The 19,659-nt window shown below is 27.9% G+C and overlaps 1 protein-coding gene across 1 annotated transcript in view; it reads right to left on the bottom strand.

Annotated features, from left to right (window-relative positions):
* vari (MAGUK p55 subfamily member vari) overlaps positions 1-19,659 on the bottom strand; it is a 30,767-nt gene that overhangs the window by 7,033 nt on the left and 4,075 nt on the right. The window contains 9 exon segments of the mRNA XM_067265437.1: positions 2,002-2,163; positions 5,435-5,500; positions 8,865-8,973; positions 9,521-9,652; positions 10,740-10,888; positions 11,471-11,546; positions 13,736-13,888; positions 15,361-15,513; positions 15,750-15,871. Of these exon segments, the coding sequence (XP_067121538.1) occupies positions 2,002-2,163; positions 5,435-5,500; positions 8,865-8,973; positions 9,521-9,652; positions 10,740-10,888; positions 11,471-11,546; positions 13,736-13,888; positions 15,361-15,513; positions 15,750-15,871 (1,122 nt within the window).

Below are 19,659 nucleotides of genomic sequence, written 5' to 3'. Positions count from 1 at the left end.
TCAGATTGTAGAGCAATTCAAACATCTGATTTTAGTGGACCATTCTACTGTACTCAGGAAATATAGGTTAAAGTTCAAGGATGCCCACCCCTTAAAATGGATGTGGTTCTATGTAAACATGTGCTAGTTTGCATATCAGGAAGTGCATACAGTATTGCCAGGTTTGACTAGTTTGTGCCAAATCTGATTCCTGTTTTACTCTTTTGGTACCAAAAAATACTTTTTTATTTTTTCAAACAATCTTCAACAGAAAAAACAAATCACAGATTTCTTTCAGCTTTGTTTTGTTTAGCCATCTGCTTCAAACTTAAATGGTAAATATCATTTCCTCTTCATTTTGTTTGATTTGAAACCCATTTAGAACATTAATTCATTTGTAAATAAATTTAATTTTATAATTTAGAAATTTTATCATTAATTATTTTGTTACTATTATCAGTTTAAGCCTATAATGTCTTTTAGAGCTTATCTTACATAAGACCAATTTTCAGATTTTAGTTTTCATTTAACATTAAAATACAATGCTTAATTAATTTTACAATAAAATTCTTATTCAAATTTTCAGCCTACTAATAAATATGCATTTTGACATATTTATTCAGTATGGGTTATCCTATTTTGAAAAAATTCAATTGTTATTCATAAGAAAAATTTACGAACTGGATAAGGCAGTGTCAGGGTATGCGATTCGCCATGATACCAACAGGATGTTATTAGAACCCTACTTGGTAATTAGGACCATGAAATTTTTTAAGAGATTGTTAAATAGTGAGAACACACAGGTTAGTACTATACTAAAAGTTTTAAAGAATTTGGCAGAGAATAAAAAGAATTATCAAAATAATTGGTACAATAAATTTAGAATTAAATTGACAAGTTACAGTTTGTCACATTTACTATTTAACAGCACGGAAACAGACTGGAATTTCGGACTTTCCCTTCTGGTGGAGAATATGTATAACAACTCAGTGGAACATGAGATGAAAAATTTACAGGAGTCAAAATTTCACTCTTGGTATATAGATAATTTAAACTTCCCTCCAGCATATAACTATATTCATTATAAATTACCTTTCGGGATGAAAAGATTCTATATGCAGATCAGACTAAACAGTTTTTACATTATAGTTGAAGGGAATTATTTGGATATCAGAAATAAACAATGTAGGCTGTGTAATGAACAAATTTCTGTATATCACCTAATTTGTTTGTGCAAGGGTTGTTCCAAGCTCAGAGAACAAATTGGTATTTCCACCTTGTCAGTCAGTAAAACAATGCAAGAATTCTATCAAAAATTATTCCAGATGGGTCCAACTATGATTACCAGAGTATACCATTTCTTCATTAAATATATTAAAAGGGCTGAGAGCCTTAACGAATGATTCTAATGTTTATTTTTATTGTTATTTTTACTTTTATATGCTATTATGTTATCTAATTAAACAAATGTATGAATATAAGATAATATTCATAACAAATATATTTATTGTCGGAGGACATATCGTATTACTTTACTAACACTTGAAAGCAAAAGCACTCCTTGTAACTGGAATTTTTTCCAAATTACGCTAATAAAATTTGAATCTGAATATTTATTCAGTATGATATTGAAATGCATATTTATTAGTAGGCTGAAAATTTGAATAAGAACTTTATTGTAAAATAAGTTAAGTATTGTATTTTAATTAATGTTAAATAGAAACAAAAATCTGAAAATTGGACTCCGTGATAAGCCCTAAAAGATGCTAAAGCTTTAAATTGATAACAGTAATGAAATAATTAATAATGGTAAACAGAAGGGCTAGAAGCATGCAATTTAATACTAGAAATTTCAATTGCCTATTAAGATTTAACACCCTAAATTTTACTACCTTGATGCTGAAAATCACTAATACAAATTTTTGATAAAGTAAACTAACTTCTGTTTCCCTAGTGATTCATATTAATGTAAGTTGACTGTATTAACATTTTCTTTAAAAAAAATTAAAGTTGTATACTTACGAGGTAAAGGTGTGGCAAATCTTTCGGGATCAGAACTGATAAGTTTACTCTTCATAGTTCGGCGACCTACACCTTGTGCTCCGATGAGAACAAGTGTCTTTCTTTGAAAGGGTGGCATTCGAGCAACTTCTTCATAAAACAATAACTCAGCTTTATCAAATTCTGTTTAAAATTAAATAAACACCAATAATTAAAAGTTTAATTTTTACAAGTAATCTGCATAAGAAAATTGCTTTGCTTAACTTTAGTATTTGAAAAAAACTTATGAAAAGCATATTACAATAACCAGACTTTAAACATTTATAAAGAAAGAGTCATTATGTAGTCTGTGATGCTATTTTTGCACATCATAAATTATTTATAGTAAATAATTATAGAAAATTATTATATATAGTAGTAATATTTTGTTACACCCAAAAAGTAAAAATTATATATAACAATTATATTAGTTGATTGGATTTTATATTGATCAAGCTTAATGTCATAAAAATAGGATACAAAAATAAAATTATTGGAATAGCAGCATTATTTTTTTAATGAAAAATAATTCAAACTGAAAGTCATGGGTGTGGAGTTTCCAAAAATAGAGACTGACCTTGAACTTCCATAAAAGCAGGAAGAAGGGAAATTATAGGAAATGACAACATTACCCCGTTGGAACTCGTGAAAATCCAATAGAGTAATATTGAATACAAAATTGTAGTTTGGTTTTCCAACGGTGCAAAGTTTTAAGCTTATCAAAAAATAAAATCATTAATAGTTTGATATCATTTCTTCATATATAATCAAACTTTAATCAGACATGTAGGTATACATTTGTTATAATTAAAAAATTTCTACGTAAAGACTACTGAAGGCATGAAATTTGGAAATCAGATATTCTAAAGTGTGCAGAAGACATTAAAAAAAGTTACAAATTTTCTCACTATGTGGAGCAATGATATTACAAGCCTATTGAGGAATATAATAGTGCTTGGTAGGTTCATTATTATAGAAGATAACAGTTTTCATTTGCTGTAGAAATTGCAATTTCTACAGCAAATGAAACATGTCAGCAAAATGTATTGTGAAACTACTTCTTGCCATATTATATCTATTATATATATATATAAATATTATACTATTAAATTGTATTTAAATTTACAGGCTTATCATACATGACTCATGAGACTCTACTATAGTAAGTCACTATGCCATGTATTATAGAGAATATATTCAGTTTAACACTCCTTTTCAGATCTGCAAATGTGCAACATCCTAAAGCATCTGGCTCTTAAGAAATATGAAGTAAGATCTGGATATGAAAGTGACCTAGATGTCTTAAAGATGAAGCAGATAAGCTGTTGCTTTACAAAGTGATATAAGTAACAAGCACCACTTCACACAGCAAGAAGATCTGAAAAAAGGAATCAAATGGCATGTGTTGGCTAGCTCAACTCAACTCATGGTCTGCTGTAGAGTTTGTCATTCTTTGAATGGAAATTGAACTGTTAAGAATAAGCTCATAAGATTGCACTGAAATATTGTGATAAAAATCACTAAACTACACAACTGTAGTAAAATACAGACATATTTCTACAGTGTCTGCTTTTGATACAAACAAAAGCAGAAATGTAACAGAGTTGATCCCTACTTTTTCTTCTTGTACTTCTCTAAATAAATTGTAACACTGGGATTATTTGATTTAAATATCACAATGAATATTAAAGAACTCATTCACTGTAATGGAAATTTGAATACTGGGGTATAACTAAATATATATTACACACACAATTTAATTAAAGCAAATGTCACACACATTTGATTTGTGCTGATAACAAATCTAATAAGTAATGTCTTTTTAAATAACTAAAAATAATCTTTTTTATATACTTTAAAAGACATAACAGTGTAAAGTACTATTTTTTTTTTAGTATCTTAGGAAACCGACTATAATTACGGTCGGTAAAACTTCCGTTAACCTAACGGGTACTTTACGCGGATTCGAGATTAGTTTGCCAGGCCTGGGCTTTTAAGCGTGCACCGAAAAATTAGTAATAACAACGATAAATATCAAGTCAAATCAAAAGTTCAAATATATTTAATTAGCAACTAGAACGTACTACGTACAAATATCAATAATTCCAAACAAAATTTATTAACGAAAATCAACAAGTCAACCCGACAATAAACTTAGCTTAACTTAATAGTAATTCCCCTTTGAAATTCGACAAATCAAATACTTAGCAACTATGAACAAAATCTCTTACTAATTAAACGTCTATCCGTCACCTCACTATACGAAGAAACTATTTCCTCAATCCTTTCGATATCGTCAAATTGTCAATCGAACTCCTCTTTAGCACCTTGGATCGTCCAATTATCAATCTGGACTTCTATCAGAAAATACTTCGCTTTCGAATTAACCTCGCTCTCACAGTCGCCTCGATTTGGAAATCACCTCTCCTTCTTCGGTTAACGTACGGGTTTTATACTGTGAGGTGACGTCACACTTGAGCTGGGTTACTCCTCTTATTTACATACTTAGTTGCTAACATTAACTTTGTTCTGGCAGCTTTAAGTTTCCGACAAAGCTTATAAACCGTTTACAAAATATTTATCATAATTTTCTGGGATGTTTAAGACGGTTTATCAAGTATTTCTCTACTAGTGATTGTGGGGACTCCCCCCCCATTTTTTTTCTGCGGACTGTTACTTCCGCCGGGCAGCACAAGTGCGCAAGATGTTTCCTATGGCGCTTATTTCTCCGTGAGTTGTTTTTTCTTCATTTTTCATTACTAACAAGAGAGTGGTGGGAAACCTTCATCCTAAATAAACATAAACCCCAAACAAAAAGATAATAAAACGGAAATAATAATAAAATAAAAAATAAGGTTTGGACTCAGTTCCTTACACCAGCAAAATAAATAGATAAAAAATTTGTTATTTTCTTTTGTTTAAAACAGATGGACATTACACATTGTAATATAAAAAAACTTAGTGATGAAGCACTCTTCTATTTAATTACAAGTCTATAAATCTTGAAGGGTGTCTTAATGACAGAGTTTAAAAACAAACTATAATTAGCATATTTTCTCAATTACAACTTAACAGAATCTACAGTGATATGATTAGTTTTGAAACACGTGGGGAAAAGATCTGAAAACACTAAATAAAAACTTGATTTCATATCACACTTTGCATTTTCGTCTTTCAAGTAGAAAAGAATATATAAACTTCTTTTTATTTAGTTAACATATTTTACATTAAAATAGCTTTGATTGCAGAGAAATATTTTACATTATTGTTTTCATTGGAATGTATATTCTTTTAGTTCATATATAATATCAAGGAATTCTGTGTAAATTTTCTGAAAATGTTCAGAAATTTCTCTAAATTGTTTTAGTTTATAAAATATTCAATTAAACAAATATAATTTACTTAATATACTTACCAGCATTTGCTTTGCTTTGATACATAGTTTTTCGCTTTTTCTTTGTTACTTTTGTTCCACACATACCTATAAAAGAAATATGATTGTGATTAAAGCTTCTTATTTGCATCATTTTTAAAGTTTGTCTTAAAAAAAATGAATTCTTCAATCTTTCAATAGATCAAAAAGAAATATAAACGTGAATAAGAAATTCTAGTTAGTGTTTTATAAAATACATTATTTTAATTGAAAAAATGTTCACATATGATATTAAATTAATTTAAAATAATATATACATATGAACAATTTGTGAGTATCTGAATTTCGATACCTGATTACGGGCTTACAGTGTATTTTCTGTGTTATGCCATGACGTCATAGTTGTCGCCTTTTGTCAACTACCTAGTGACTAACTCAACTTTTACACATGAGAACGAACCATCTGTTTAGTTCTCAGATGCTTAAATGACGCTTTCTCATCACCTTCGCCCTAAGTTGCATTGAAAGAAAAACAGTACCTCAAGACTTCGCCAGTTGCCGCCCCTGATCAACTCTTGCTAAGTAACAAAATTACCTAGTGTGCCAATTTTTCCAGTGTGTATGTGCTGGTTCCTTTGTGTCTATACCTGGCTTAATGCTGCCGTTTACGCCTGCCGTTGACGCCAGGACTAAGACTCTCGTCGTCAATAGAAGAAACGCCGGCCTCCGCACCGACGGATTTATTGAACTCGCCTCAACAAGGTATTTATCGCCACGTGAAATTTTTGTAAACTCTCTCTCTCTCTCTTGGAATCGCGACGTTAGGCCTATTTCCCCCTTGATTTTGTACATAAGTCATGCTTAATATAAATAAACGTTGTGTTTTAGTTAAAGAGGCCTCTGTTCTTTCCGGGGCATTGTCCCGTCCTCCATCCGGAATCCGATCGGCCCGTGACACAACCGCTCGCGCGCCTGAGCTTTGAACCGCCGCGGCTTCTGTGTCAGCTAAGACACGGTGGTGTTAGTCCTGACGAGGCATCAAAGAGGTGCCGACCCCCGGGTCACAAATTTATCTAATCCATAATTATATAATTTAAATGATAGATTTCAAACAAAATATATATTCATAAGTTGAAATTTATAACAACCAATAAAACTTCGGTTTGAAACAGCTTTGAATATGTTTTGGCATCATTTTTACTTTTGACATTCTTCATTTCTTTCCATCTTCAATTGATTAAGTTAGGTTTATCACTAATAAGTGATCAACCTAACCACTTCAAATCATTTTATTTCTAGTTTGTAACAAGTAAGCTAGAAAGAGCACCATGTAACACAGCTTAAAAGACCAGAATCTTGTGTCTTGGCCTTGAAAATTGAAATCTCGATCTTGTAAGTTAGGGTCTTGTTTAACACCACTGCTAAGCTCAAATAAATAATATAATATAAAATAATTATATATAAAATCACTTCAGAACATAATTACACGGTTGCAGAATATTAAAAAAAATTGTTGAATTTAATATAAACAAAGAATCATCATCTAAAGCAGCAGTCTGCAACCTTTCCGACCTCAGGACCACTGAACTCACGATTTTGAATCCCGCGGATTACTATCATGAATTTTTTTAAACGATACAAAATCTGTAGAATAATCATCATAAAAGTTCAATTTTACCATATTAATATGAAACTCGTTTGCTTAATTATAACAAATTAATGCAAGCCTAAAGTTCATTGCTGCTTGTCTGAAATAAGTTTATGAATTCTTAGTGCTTTTTCACAAAGGATGACAATTGCACTCACAACATTGTTCATTATTTATTGATAACAGTCACTTTGTGGTTTTAGATTCGAATAAAAAAACCCCAATGAATGAAAAAAGCAACTAAGCATTTTGCATTTCTTTCGTAATACTTGGCGTAACCTTCAGTTGATCAATGTCCAAATTTCTCCACAGACCATTGGTTGCCGACCACTGATCTAAAGGACAAAAGAGCTGAGGTAATAAACAACAGGTCCTTTTCAAAATACTAAGTTAAGGTAGTCTAACTTATAAACTGTGATACAAGCAGCAGATATATCTATAAAAATTACTCACTATTTAGCAATAAATGCTAGGAAGAATTATAATAGTTAATTTGATTTTATTTAATGTAAAAGAAGTATTTCATTTTTTATTTTTGTTTTCTATTTGTAATCTATGTGTAATTTATCACTATACACTATATATTTTCATGAAAAAATATGACAAAAGATATTTATGAATATTGATGCAAACAGCAAATAAGGTTATAGAAATATTACTAAATAAAGAAAAGTTTTCCAATTATTTTCTTAAATGGCACATTTATTTTATTAATTTATTTAAATAAAAACTATCTTTATAGTTTTACTTATTGAGAATTTACTTTATAATTAATATTCAAACTTACTATCAAATCACTTTGTTTGAATCATTTAAATGCCATAAACTCATTAAAATGCTGTAAAAACTCTCTAAATGTCTTATAATATTTCAACAACTCTTCATAGATTTGAAATTCAAGAATATTTTTATTTGTCTGCTGCTATAACTTCCACTTCTACAGGCTGTTTCACAATGTTTTGACAATTTCAAAGTTAAATAACTCACAAACTAACCGCTAAAAAAGTTGAAAATTTTACACAGAGTACAAAATTTATTCAATTTTACTTATGAAATACTACATCAGACAAATGATGGCCATTCACAGCTACACACAAGAGCTTTTCTGTAAACTGCTATGCACATGTTCAATGTTCTCAGGAGTTCGTACAGTCTTCCTACGGCCGGTTGACTTTCGAGCCGATGCACTGGCAGTTTCACGAAAGTTTTTTACCAATTCAGTATTGTTCTGCGAGCAGGAATTGGATATCACAGCTGAATCTCAAAATGTTTATGAAATTCATGTTGCACGCGCACGACAGATTCGCCAACGCAAAAATAGCACTCTATCATAATGCACTATGTTGTTTCGACCAGTACACCATGATGCTACGTAGTAACCTATATGAGATGAAAGTCGACAGTCCGCACTACTAATAGAGGGCGTCACCGTCACTGTATCTCAGTTTTAATGCAAGTTATTCAACTTTGAAATCGTCAAAACATTGTGAAACACCCTGTACATTAAAACATCAAAATTTCTACATATAATAAAAATATGTAATTTGATTAATTTAATTAAAATTCTATTGTTAATTTTATCATTTTTAATAAGCAATTTTTTCATTACACAATCCAATATCACATTTATTCATTTATTTTACTTGATTTCTTTCTTTTTCAAATTATCAATTTCTCAACGACAATAAAGAAATAAACAAATATATTTTTAATAAGTAAAAAACATAGCTGTGAGTCAGGCACTCAAAAGCCAAACTATATGGAAAAACATCTTTTCTTTAATAAGTATTTTAAAAAAAAAAGGCAATTTATAATTATACTTACTTGTTTTGGTAGCATAATCATGTTCTGGAGGCACAAAAGCTCGCCTCCTCTCTTCTAATTCTTGAGATGGAATAAGTCCTGCATATCCATGACTATTAACTTTTCTTGCCTGTATTAAAATATCAGTTAACAAAGAACATAGTCTCTTATCAAATTATTACCATACATATATTATTTTCTTTATTATATATATTTTTACATTATTCAAAAAAATTAAGATTCTAATTTACAGATTAAAAAAGTTTATAAATGTATTCAAAACTACACTGATCAGCATCTCTTCCTCAGTTATTCTGATAACGATTACAGTACAACATTAATACAATAATAGTTTTTAATAATATATACTGTACATTACATTGATATTAGTCAATTAACAGAGAAAATTTATAATTAAGATATTTATTAATTTTAAAATTTTAATTAATTTTAAGATTTTTATTTCATTAATTAATAATCAGATCAAAAACTAATCACTTCAGTTAAACAGAATTTAGAGATTATATCAGTAGACCTTTTTTTCTTCCTTTTATTTTTAAAAAAGAGATGCATCTAAATGTTTTTATTGTGAATATCAAAAATTTAAAATATTAAAACAAATTTCAGTTATTGCATTATTAATTTATTTATATGCAAAATTACTCAAAATATCGTACCTGCCACCAATTGGGATCCTCTTGATTAAGTATTTGCAGAATATCTCCTTGTTTAAATGCTAACCCTATATCTTTACAAGGTAGTAAAGAATCTTTTGATGGATCATAACTAAAGAGAGCTTTCACATAGCACTAAAAAACATAAAATTGCAACTATTAACTACCCAATATATATAAATAATTTATTTAAATAAGAGAAAATCAAAACACTTAACATTTTTCTATGATAGAAAATTCGATAATTTATTATACTCTATTTCTCAATTATTTATATGAGAGCTACAGGAACTTTTTAAATAATTTCATAAAAGCTGTTTATTTATTATAATTTTATGTTTTATATGTTACATTTGTGTTATTTCGTCATTTCTCTATTACTAGTAGCCCAGGACACCCCCTAGTGGGCGTTCTAGCGGCATTACAAATTCCTATGAGGCACGTTGACAGATGGACGGATACGCATTCAATGGGTTATATAGATAGATTGTTATATTGACCAAATGATATATATTGAAAAATAATAATAATTTATATTGTTAATTAAAATGTTTGAAATATGACACACGAAAGGGGCACCTCTAGTGCCCGTTTTTGGCATACCATTACGCGGATGGGCACGCGTATATATATATATATATATACGTACGTAGTTATATATATAATTTGTTGTGTAAGATCTAAAAAGTTATTTGATATGGTTTGATCTATTTAGAATCCAATTTAATTCACATAATTGCCAATTTCCACATAATTAGAAAAGATACACAGAATGAGTCATATAAGAAAACATTTTCATTTTTAAATGGACAAGACATAAAAACTGAAAATGAAATGTGTTTAATTTCAACATTTATTTGTCACATCAACTCAAAGCAAAAAATATCGTTAACAATGTCATTTTGCTCAATGTTTAACAAGTATAATTTTTTTAAGAACAAATTTTATCAGAATTAATTCATCATAGGCTGTCACAACATATTAAAGTTAGTTTCGAGTTCTGACAAATACAGGAAAAATAATCATAAATCAATTTTATGATCTGCTGTTTAAAATTTAATATAAGGAATTCAGCATGTAGGAAATATATATTTATTGTACCCAATCATAATGAAATAAAATAACTGTTTGCCATCTATTGGCCAACAGATAGAAACTGTGCTGAGATATTACACATATAAATCTGTTTGCATAAATTTTATAATTAAATAATATTACTAACTTGAGATGCTTGTATGGTATCTTGATAAGATGGCATTATTTTGAATGTTACACTTCCCATAGCTTTTTTCAATTGTTCCTGTAATTGACCTGGAGTATGTATTTCAACATCATTTACCTCCATGATGATATCACCGACATGCAATAAGCCTTTGAAAGAAAAAAGATGAATTTTAAATAATGTTATTTTAATGATTTCCATAAATTCTTCCCCTCCCTTTTTCTTTTAATTTGCAATAGCTGAGAGCTTTTAAAAATTATAAATGCAATTTATGATAGAAAATCTATTTTTATAAAAAAAATCATACTTAAAAATTACAAAACCATCAACAGGCAAATAATTAGTAATATTTTATTTATCAAGAATCTAATCCTGGTTACATTTCTGATATTGTGTATTTGCAAGATTTTTACTCGAGATGAATGAGATACAATTTTTTAAAAGAAAAGAATGCGCATGTGTAATATGTTTTTGAATATTTTTAATATATATACACACACATAACTACATATCATAAATTAAAAAAATTATTAGCAGCATAATAGTGGTAATTAAAAGAAATACATACATTTTTACAGAACTATGAAAAATCAGGTGATAATTATAAATTATTTTAATTAATTTCTATTTCATAAATTCTTTTAAAATATATGTTAGCCAGTAACTAAAAAAACAAACAAGTGATAAAATGAGAAAATTTTATTATGAAAAAAGAAAACAATTATACAAACCTTGTCTGTCTATAATTCCTCCTGCAAGAATTCTTGCAATAATCAAATTGCCATTTTCTTCTCTGACTGTTATTCCCTATTTTTATGAATAATTGAAGAATTAAAACTAATTTCATTACAAGTTTATATACATTCTTAAAATGTATAAGAGTTTACCTCTATGGTAAGCCGACATCCTACAATATTAAAGAAATTCTTACTGTCTGCCAGCGTTAAAGTTATTCTTAATTTTATATTAAAAAAATTAAACTTATTTAACACTGACAGATAGTAAGAATTTCTTTAATATTATACATTCTTAATTTATCAAATCATAAAATGACAAACAATATATATACATATTTATTTATTAAAATCAAGATTTAAGTGTAGCTACAAAATTTCCACGCCAGACTTATTTGCTTAATTTTATCATTTTTTAAAAATATTACTTGGTATATTTAATTTCTCCAATTATCAAACTTCACTATTTCCTGCTTTATTGTCAATCCTGATCGTATTTACATCAAATTTCAAATACTTTCAACATTTTGGATCAGCATTAAGACTACTTGTACAGAAAAATCTGCAAAATATCAAATAGTTCACTCATAATAACAATATACATTGAAAATTATTTAAATTTAAAAGTCTGTCTTATTGTATGTAATATCTCATGAAGTTTTATTTACAGAAGTATCCTTGATAATGAACTAAATTCAGAATTTATTTGGGAACAGATGTAAATGTAATTAGGATTATTAATAAAACAGGAAATAATGAATTTTATAAATTATTCAATGATTTTTTGAACATTTTGTACTTACATATTAACAGATAATTTAGATTACGGTGGAAGAAAAATTTGATTTGGAGCTAGACTCAATCCCACAACTTCTGTTTACTATACCAATGAATAAGCAGAAGTTGCGAGTTCAAGTCATGCTCTAGATCAGCGTTTCTCAAAGTGGGCGATAACACCCCCTTGTGGGCGGTGAGTAAATCTAGGGGGCGCTGGAGGCAGGGTAATGAACGATGATCAAAGGTAAAAGTTCCCTTTCCTCTGTCAAACGGATAAGAGGAAACATTGCATTTAATGGTTTCCAGATGTCGAGAACAATGTAGGGTAAGGGCACAAAGTGTGAGATCGATAGAAAAGTTTTCCTAAGAATATTTCCAATCCTTTCTCAGACGGGGGGCGTTGGGTATAACTTTATGGAACAAAGGGGGCGGTGGATTGAAAAAGTTCGAGAATCACTGCTCTAGATCAATTTTTCCCCCCAGAAAATTAGATTAAATGATTTAGACTAAATATAATTATTAAATTGAATACAAAATGCAGCATAACTACTGACTTTAGTCTAAATTACAAGATATTTACAGTAAAACCTGTATAAACTGGACTGGCATGGTACCAAAAATTTTTTCTGATTTGGCAGGTTTCTGTTTTAAGCAGGTGTTTTTTTAAAACGAAAACTGCTGCATTTCAAAGAATTCTTCCTGTTTAAGCAAATTTCTATTTTAAACAGGTTTTACTGTACAGTACTGTACATATTAATCAGTCAAGTTCTAACCTGATAAATTCAGCTTTATCATGTCATTGTTATAATAATTTGAATTTGATTGATTTTATGTTTATAGGCTTTTTAAATTGTGTTTTTGAGACATTAGCAATTTATAAGTTTTACAATGTCATATATATATATATAATAATTTTAAAAAGTACTTTATAATTATTTCACAATAAACTAATTTGTAATTTTTACTTATGCATACTAAATCTTATGATTTTTATGTAGCATACAAATAAATATCAATATATATAATATAGTATTATTATTAAAATATGAAAAACAAAACACATTTTAAGTATTAGTTTTTAACTTTGTTTCTTAAGGATCATTAATTAACTCATTACTTTCAGAACTGAGTAAAGTATATGATACTTATATCAAATTTGATATAAATCATTATTATGATTCTTTAAATTAAACATTGACATTTAGTTAAAAATATAGCAATTTTCTGAGCTTTAAATGAAAAAAACTTCATTTTCAAATAGATATAAGTGTGCTGTAAATTAATGTTTATAAAGTTATTAAATTTAAAAATGATTTATAGTAAATGAAACATTTTATATTTCATGTTTCAATTTTTGTAATGGCTAATATATATATATATATATATATATATATATATACACACACACACACACACACACACACAACTGAATTAAATGAACATTATATTAAGTGTTCACAAAACTTTAAATTTCTCCTTACATACCAATGGATCATCATCAATTTTTCGAATTCCAACTACACGTATATCATCTGAAGGAAGATTATTATTTGGTGGGGATGGCAGCATTACTGGCAGAGGTGGTTTAGGAGGTTCATAACTCTTTGATGCTATTGTATCATGTGCTTCCAATAAAGTCTGAAATAATATTAAAAGATTTATATATATATATATATAAAACAATTTTAAATTATTGTTAAAAACAACAAGCAATAAAATCTATTTATTGTAATCACTTTAGAACTTATTCCACTTAATATTAGTGTAGACAAGTAAATAAAACTATAATTAGTGTAAATTCTACTTATATTGATTCTGATATTAAAAAGACATATTAGAACAAATAGAAAATGTGTAATTTGAATATTTATTAATTATTTTTATTGGGCTGCAATTTTTAAATTGCAGATCTACACATTTCCACTGTTTGTCTGCCTGTCTGTCCTTTGTTAATCTTGAGAAAGAAGTTAGATAGATGAAAATGAATACCAAATATGGAAAGCTTACAGTTAGAGACTCAGATTAACTATATACAAACTTTTGGTCTATACAGAAGTTAAATTAAGAAATTATTAAAAATTGCAGTTTGGCATTGTGACAATGCAACAAAAAATAAATGCTTGATATTATTAATTAATAATAATTCATTCTGGTTTTGGCAATATCTTTAACAACAGTACTGCCTTATTACAATATGAAATGTCAATCTGGAAATTGAAGCCAAATAATGATTTAAACAATTAACGTTACTGTTTAAGACTGATAATGACAACTATAACTGAAACTCTGATTACAATAAACAAAAGTTTATAAATATATTTAACTTACATGTTTGGAAAACAGTAATTTGGATAACATTGAATGACTTATAACAATATCATGATTATTCTAATTGGATTCTAATGTATACACAGTGCTAAGATGGTAACACACAAAAACTAATAATAAATATAAACATCAATAATACTAATTTGTATAATTTGCAAATAATTATATTACTAATAATAAAGTTATTTCAACATTACCATCAAATATTTTCTACAAAATACACTGCCTAAGATGAAACCTGTGAAGTGTGAACAAAAACACTATATGTGCTATCACTCCACTATAAAATTTTAATTAGAAAATGTCAAAAAACAAATTTAAAAAAGTATTGGATTAAAAAGCCTGAAACAAAAGCACAACAAAATGAAACCATTAATACTCTAAATGTCATCTTGGTTGAGAATACAGACAGACTCTGAATTACAGCAAAGTTCTGTTCCCAAACTTCCATCATATTAGCTATGTGGTATTGGTACAGTACATCCTAATACCATACAGCAATGCTATTTACATATATTGTACTTCAATTAACATTTAATTTTTTACTTAATTAATTATGACATTTTATCAACACAAAGATTTATAGAAATGCTCAAGACAGTCAACCACATCCAAAAGAAAAAAAAATCATAGAGGGAGTATTTACAACCTCGAGTAAAATTGATTTTAGTTTACTTATTTAATTTATTAATAATTTACTTTAACCTTATAAAACTAAAATGATTATCCTGAATTGCTCAAACAGCTCTATAGAAAGTTTTGTTTTCAATAAAATAAAATACCTGAATGTATGGATCACTTAGAATTTCAACTAATTCTTCAGCTTCTTGCTTATTTGAATTACAACAGGTTTTAATCACATCTTGCACAAGTTTTATATTTCCAGTAGAGACAGGTTTCAGAGAACCATTACTTTCTTCTAATCTATCCTGCATCTGCAATAAAAATAAAAAAATAAAGAAAAATCTTATGAGTAAATTTAGAATGTAAAAATTACGCAAATAAAAATTTTAAACATTGCTTTTATAGATAATTTAATTAAACTTTAAAAAATTATTTAAATGTTAATCAGTTTTTCTTTTTGCTTATATAAAATAAAAACAGGCCGATAAAATTATAAAAAAATTGTTTAATAATTAAATTCAAATGATATATTTAAAATTTATTATACCTTAACAATGGAACTCATAACAGGAGACTCCATAAGACTTTTTAGAAAAATTAGATCTGTATCTCGAGCACCAACCCTTCCATTAAGATCTTCTATATTTTCTCGAACATGTTGAAAGGCCGCTAAATACATAAAATCAAACAAAATTATTAAGAACAGCTTATGTATAATAATATGTCATTAAACAAGACAATATTCAAATTAACAAAATATCATCCTGTGGTTTTGCATTTATTTTTCTAATATTCTCTCTAATCAATTCTAATTGAAACTGTATATTCTCAATTATAAAATAAAGAACAAGTTGCCATAAATATCAGAAAACCAAATTGACTATACTTTCCATTGGCTTGCTTTGCTTAATATTCTACATTCATCTTAAATCTATAGTATATAAAAATAAATATACAGTAGAGCATCGATTATCCGACCCCCGATTAACCGACCGCGTCTAGTCGGCAAATTCAAATGTCCGCTAGTAATGCGGCGCTATAATATTTGGTTATGTCTTGGCTACTTTAATAATATTTTTGTTAAAATTTTGCATGTTTTAGCTGGCAGCACTGGCTTGACCATGAAAGGGAGGCTAGTGTTTAAACCAGGCCTAATACACTTAACTAATAATGGATTTTTTCATACTTTTCGGTTATCCGACTTTTCAGTTATCCAACCAATCCCAGTCCCCAATTAAGTCGGATAATCGACGCTCTACTGTACTGTAAATTCCTTAACTTAAATCAAAGACACTATTGTATCAGCATTAATATTTTTCTAGAAATCTAGTTAAATATTAGTTTTTTTTCTTTTTTTTTGTTCATTAGTAGACAGGGTAGAAATAATAGTAATAAGAATTTTGTTCAAATTAAAAACAAAAACTAGTTATTTTTTAATAAAATTTTTAGAAATTTGATTATCCAATTGTGCAGTGTTATTGTTGTTATAAATTTTGAAATATTTCATAATGGTAAATATTGTAGTACACAATTCCTGGCTGTATCTTCAAAATATTTTACAATGAATAATAATGCAGTAAACTTTTAAGATAAAGAGCCGTGAAACCCTCTAAAGTATCTATTATGTGAGTAAACAATTACTTCTGTTTTTGACCGTTACCTGACATCTGATTAATGGGTCATTTTCTGTATTTTTCGTATAATAAAAATTTTTTGTAAACTTGTGTATTAAAATTTTTTAACTAGATTTATTTTTCTAAATAATTCTTATCACAGTCCAGAAAAAAACATTTCAGAAAATTTTTTTAAAATTAACTTTAATGTGCTGATTTAAACAAACTTTTTGGTGCTGAGTAAGTATTATCTATTCATTAATTGGCTAATTTGGTAAGAGGATTTGAGCATTAAAAGAATGCAATCTTTTTCATTTTCAACTGATAAAAGAAACAATCCTAATGAGATTACAATTTGTGACAGTAATCAATATAAGCCATTCTTAACTTGTGATTTTTTAATATATATATATGGGAATGAGAAAAATTTGGACAATTACAGCATCAATTTAATACTTCAATAACTGCCATATAACTTTCACTTAATTTTTTGTATATGCTCCATAAAAAATCTTGAAATCATCTCATTTGTATCACTATGCAAAGATGAATTTTTACCGATTCATTAGTTCAAACATAAATCCAAATCAAACTGCTTTTCTTGCAGAAAAGTTGTAGTTTACTGTTCAGTTAATTTAAATACATTTAAATTAATTAGTATAATTGACAGGTAGCATAATTATTAGCATTGTTTCAATTAGTTCCCCCCTACAATTTTATCATGTGTTGTCACAGTGTTTCTTGACCCATTTGATTATTTCATGTTAACCTATAAATATGCTAACTTCATTTGTGTCATAAAGGAATTAACTAAGATAGAGCCCAGGATAGTGGTCTATTTTTATTATCCTAGTAGAGAAGACTGTTAATTAGAACTAATTAACAGTAATAGAGAAAACTGAACCAGAAGTAAAGTTTGAGAAAAGACTGCCAAAGAGTTGCTCCCAATCTTTGTATCTTGTTTACTTCCATGATTGGTATATAGCTCCAAAACACTCGAATTTTCTAAAAACTTTTTTGCTCTAAGAAAGCAGTTCGATATGAATAAAGTTTCTATGTGTTGCTATATCAATGGTGATCAAATGTGTACAAATATTCTTTCATTAATGTATAGCTCATATTCATTATTAGCAATTCATTTATTAATTTACATGTTGTTAACTACTGAATTTTTAAAAGTAAAATTAATAAATTTTCTAATTTTGTTCTAAGTAGATTTTTTATTAGAAAAGCAGAACAATAGTTTATAAATTATCTAGGATGAATAGGAAAATCGATCAATTTGATGATCAATCAATTCAAACTTGATGAAAGAGAAAAATCAATTTTCCGGATAATGAATTAATCAGAATTTTACAATTTTTTTCATTTACCCCAAAATATTGAAGTTGTCGGTTAATCCTTTATCAACGCAAAAATCTATATATACATTAATAATTACACGAATTTCAACAAAACTCAGTATATATATATATATAGTATATCAATATTTTCTTCATAAAATTATACATTAAAAAACTGAATTTATTTTAAGAAAAAAAGTTAATATATCCATACATTAAATGACAATATATAATTTATATATTTTTATTTTAAATTCTCAATTTCCAAGTTTTCATTTAAACCAATTAGAAAAACTGATATTTTTCCCTTACGTTTTCATATATACTCGAATATTAAAATATTGAATGTACAGTACAGTACCTTAGAAGCGTGTTTTAAGAACTTAAACACAGTAACTTTTAATGTCTAGTTGAAATTTCTATTTAGTATGACAAGTTTTCACATTATGAAGACATTCCACTTCCAGTAAACCTCTTTCTCTTTTAGAGTTATTAAAAATTTAGTCTTTCTTACAAAGAAATGTTTGTTTTAATTTAAAGTTTTTGTTCTATTTTATAGTGTATTAATATAGTATAAAAGCATCTGTGTTTAATTATGTAGTACATACAATGTTGGAAAATAATTAGATGCTCCATTTGATCTAATTATTTTTGTTTGCAGACTATGAGATATGATCAGCAGGACATCAATTATAGCAATTACATCTAGAATAGAATATTATATTGTTTCTATCAAATGTTATAAATGAAATGAACAGACAAGTTAATGATCCTTTATAAAAATTTTTTTTATTAATATTTTTTCAAAATAATTCTCTCTTCAGAAGAAACAAGAAACAATTAATTAATTAGGTTTTTTTCCTATTTGAAAGAAAGGAAATAATCAGTTCTTCTTACTAGGAAGTGTAAATATTGTATTTTATTAACTAAGATATATATATATATATATATTTTCTTATTGTTTCCCAAAAGACAATGACTACATAAAATATAAATAATTATGAATAACATTGTATTGCTTGGAAGATATTCAACTTGTCAAAATGTAGTTACATCCTTCCTGTATGGCTGTTTTTCCAACCATACCTCTGGCAAAATGGAATTGATGGTAAGTTATAACCATATCTGTAAAAAGTGAGGTCATTTATATCATATTGCAATTTTTGCAATGATGGAGATGTACACGAGTTGAAAAACTGAATGCACCAAAGACAAACTGTGAATGGGTAAAGGTATTGTCAAACTTTGATAAAGTTACAAGTTGGTTAATTAGAAGAAAAGAATTGTTGATCAAAGGAATGGTCCTTCTCAGCAACAATGCACAGTCCCATGTCACAAAAAAGTTAAGGCATTCTTGAAGAAATTCTCTTGGGAAGGAATGGGTATCTATACAATCCAGATTTCCTACTCTCGGTGATTTTCATCATTTTCATCTCTTCCCCAAGCTAAAGGACATTCTGCAAAGTCAACATCTAGACTGGGACTCCAACACTGACTTCCA

This window comes from Centruroides vittatus, unplaced genomic scaffold, assembly GCF_030686945.1.
Source record: "Centruroides vittatus isolate TY-2023 unplaced genomic scaffold, ASM3068694v2 contig_2226, whole genome shotgun sequence".
NCBI classification, from domain to species: domain Eukaryota; kingdom Metazoa; phylum Arthropoda; class Arachnida; order Scorpiones; family Buthidae; genus Centruroides; species Centruroides vittatus.
The sequence above is the reverse complement of the archived record's forward strand: the minus strand, read 5'-3'. Positions and strand labels throughout refer to the sequence as shown.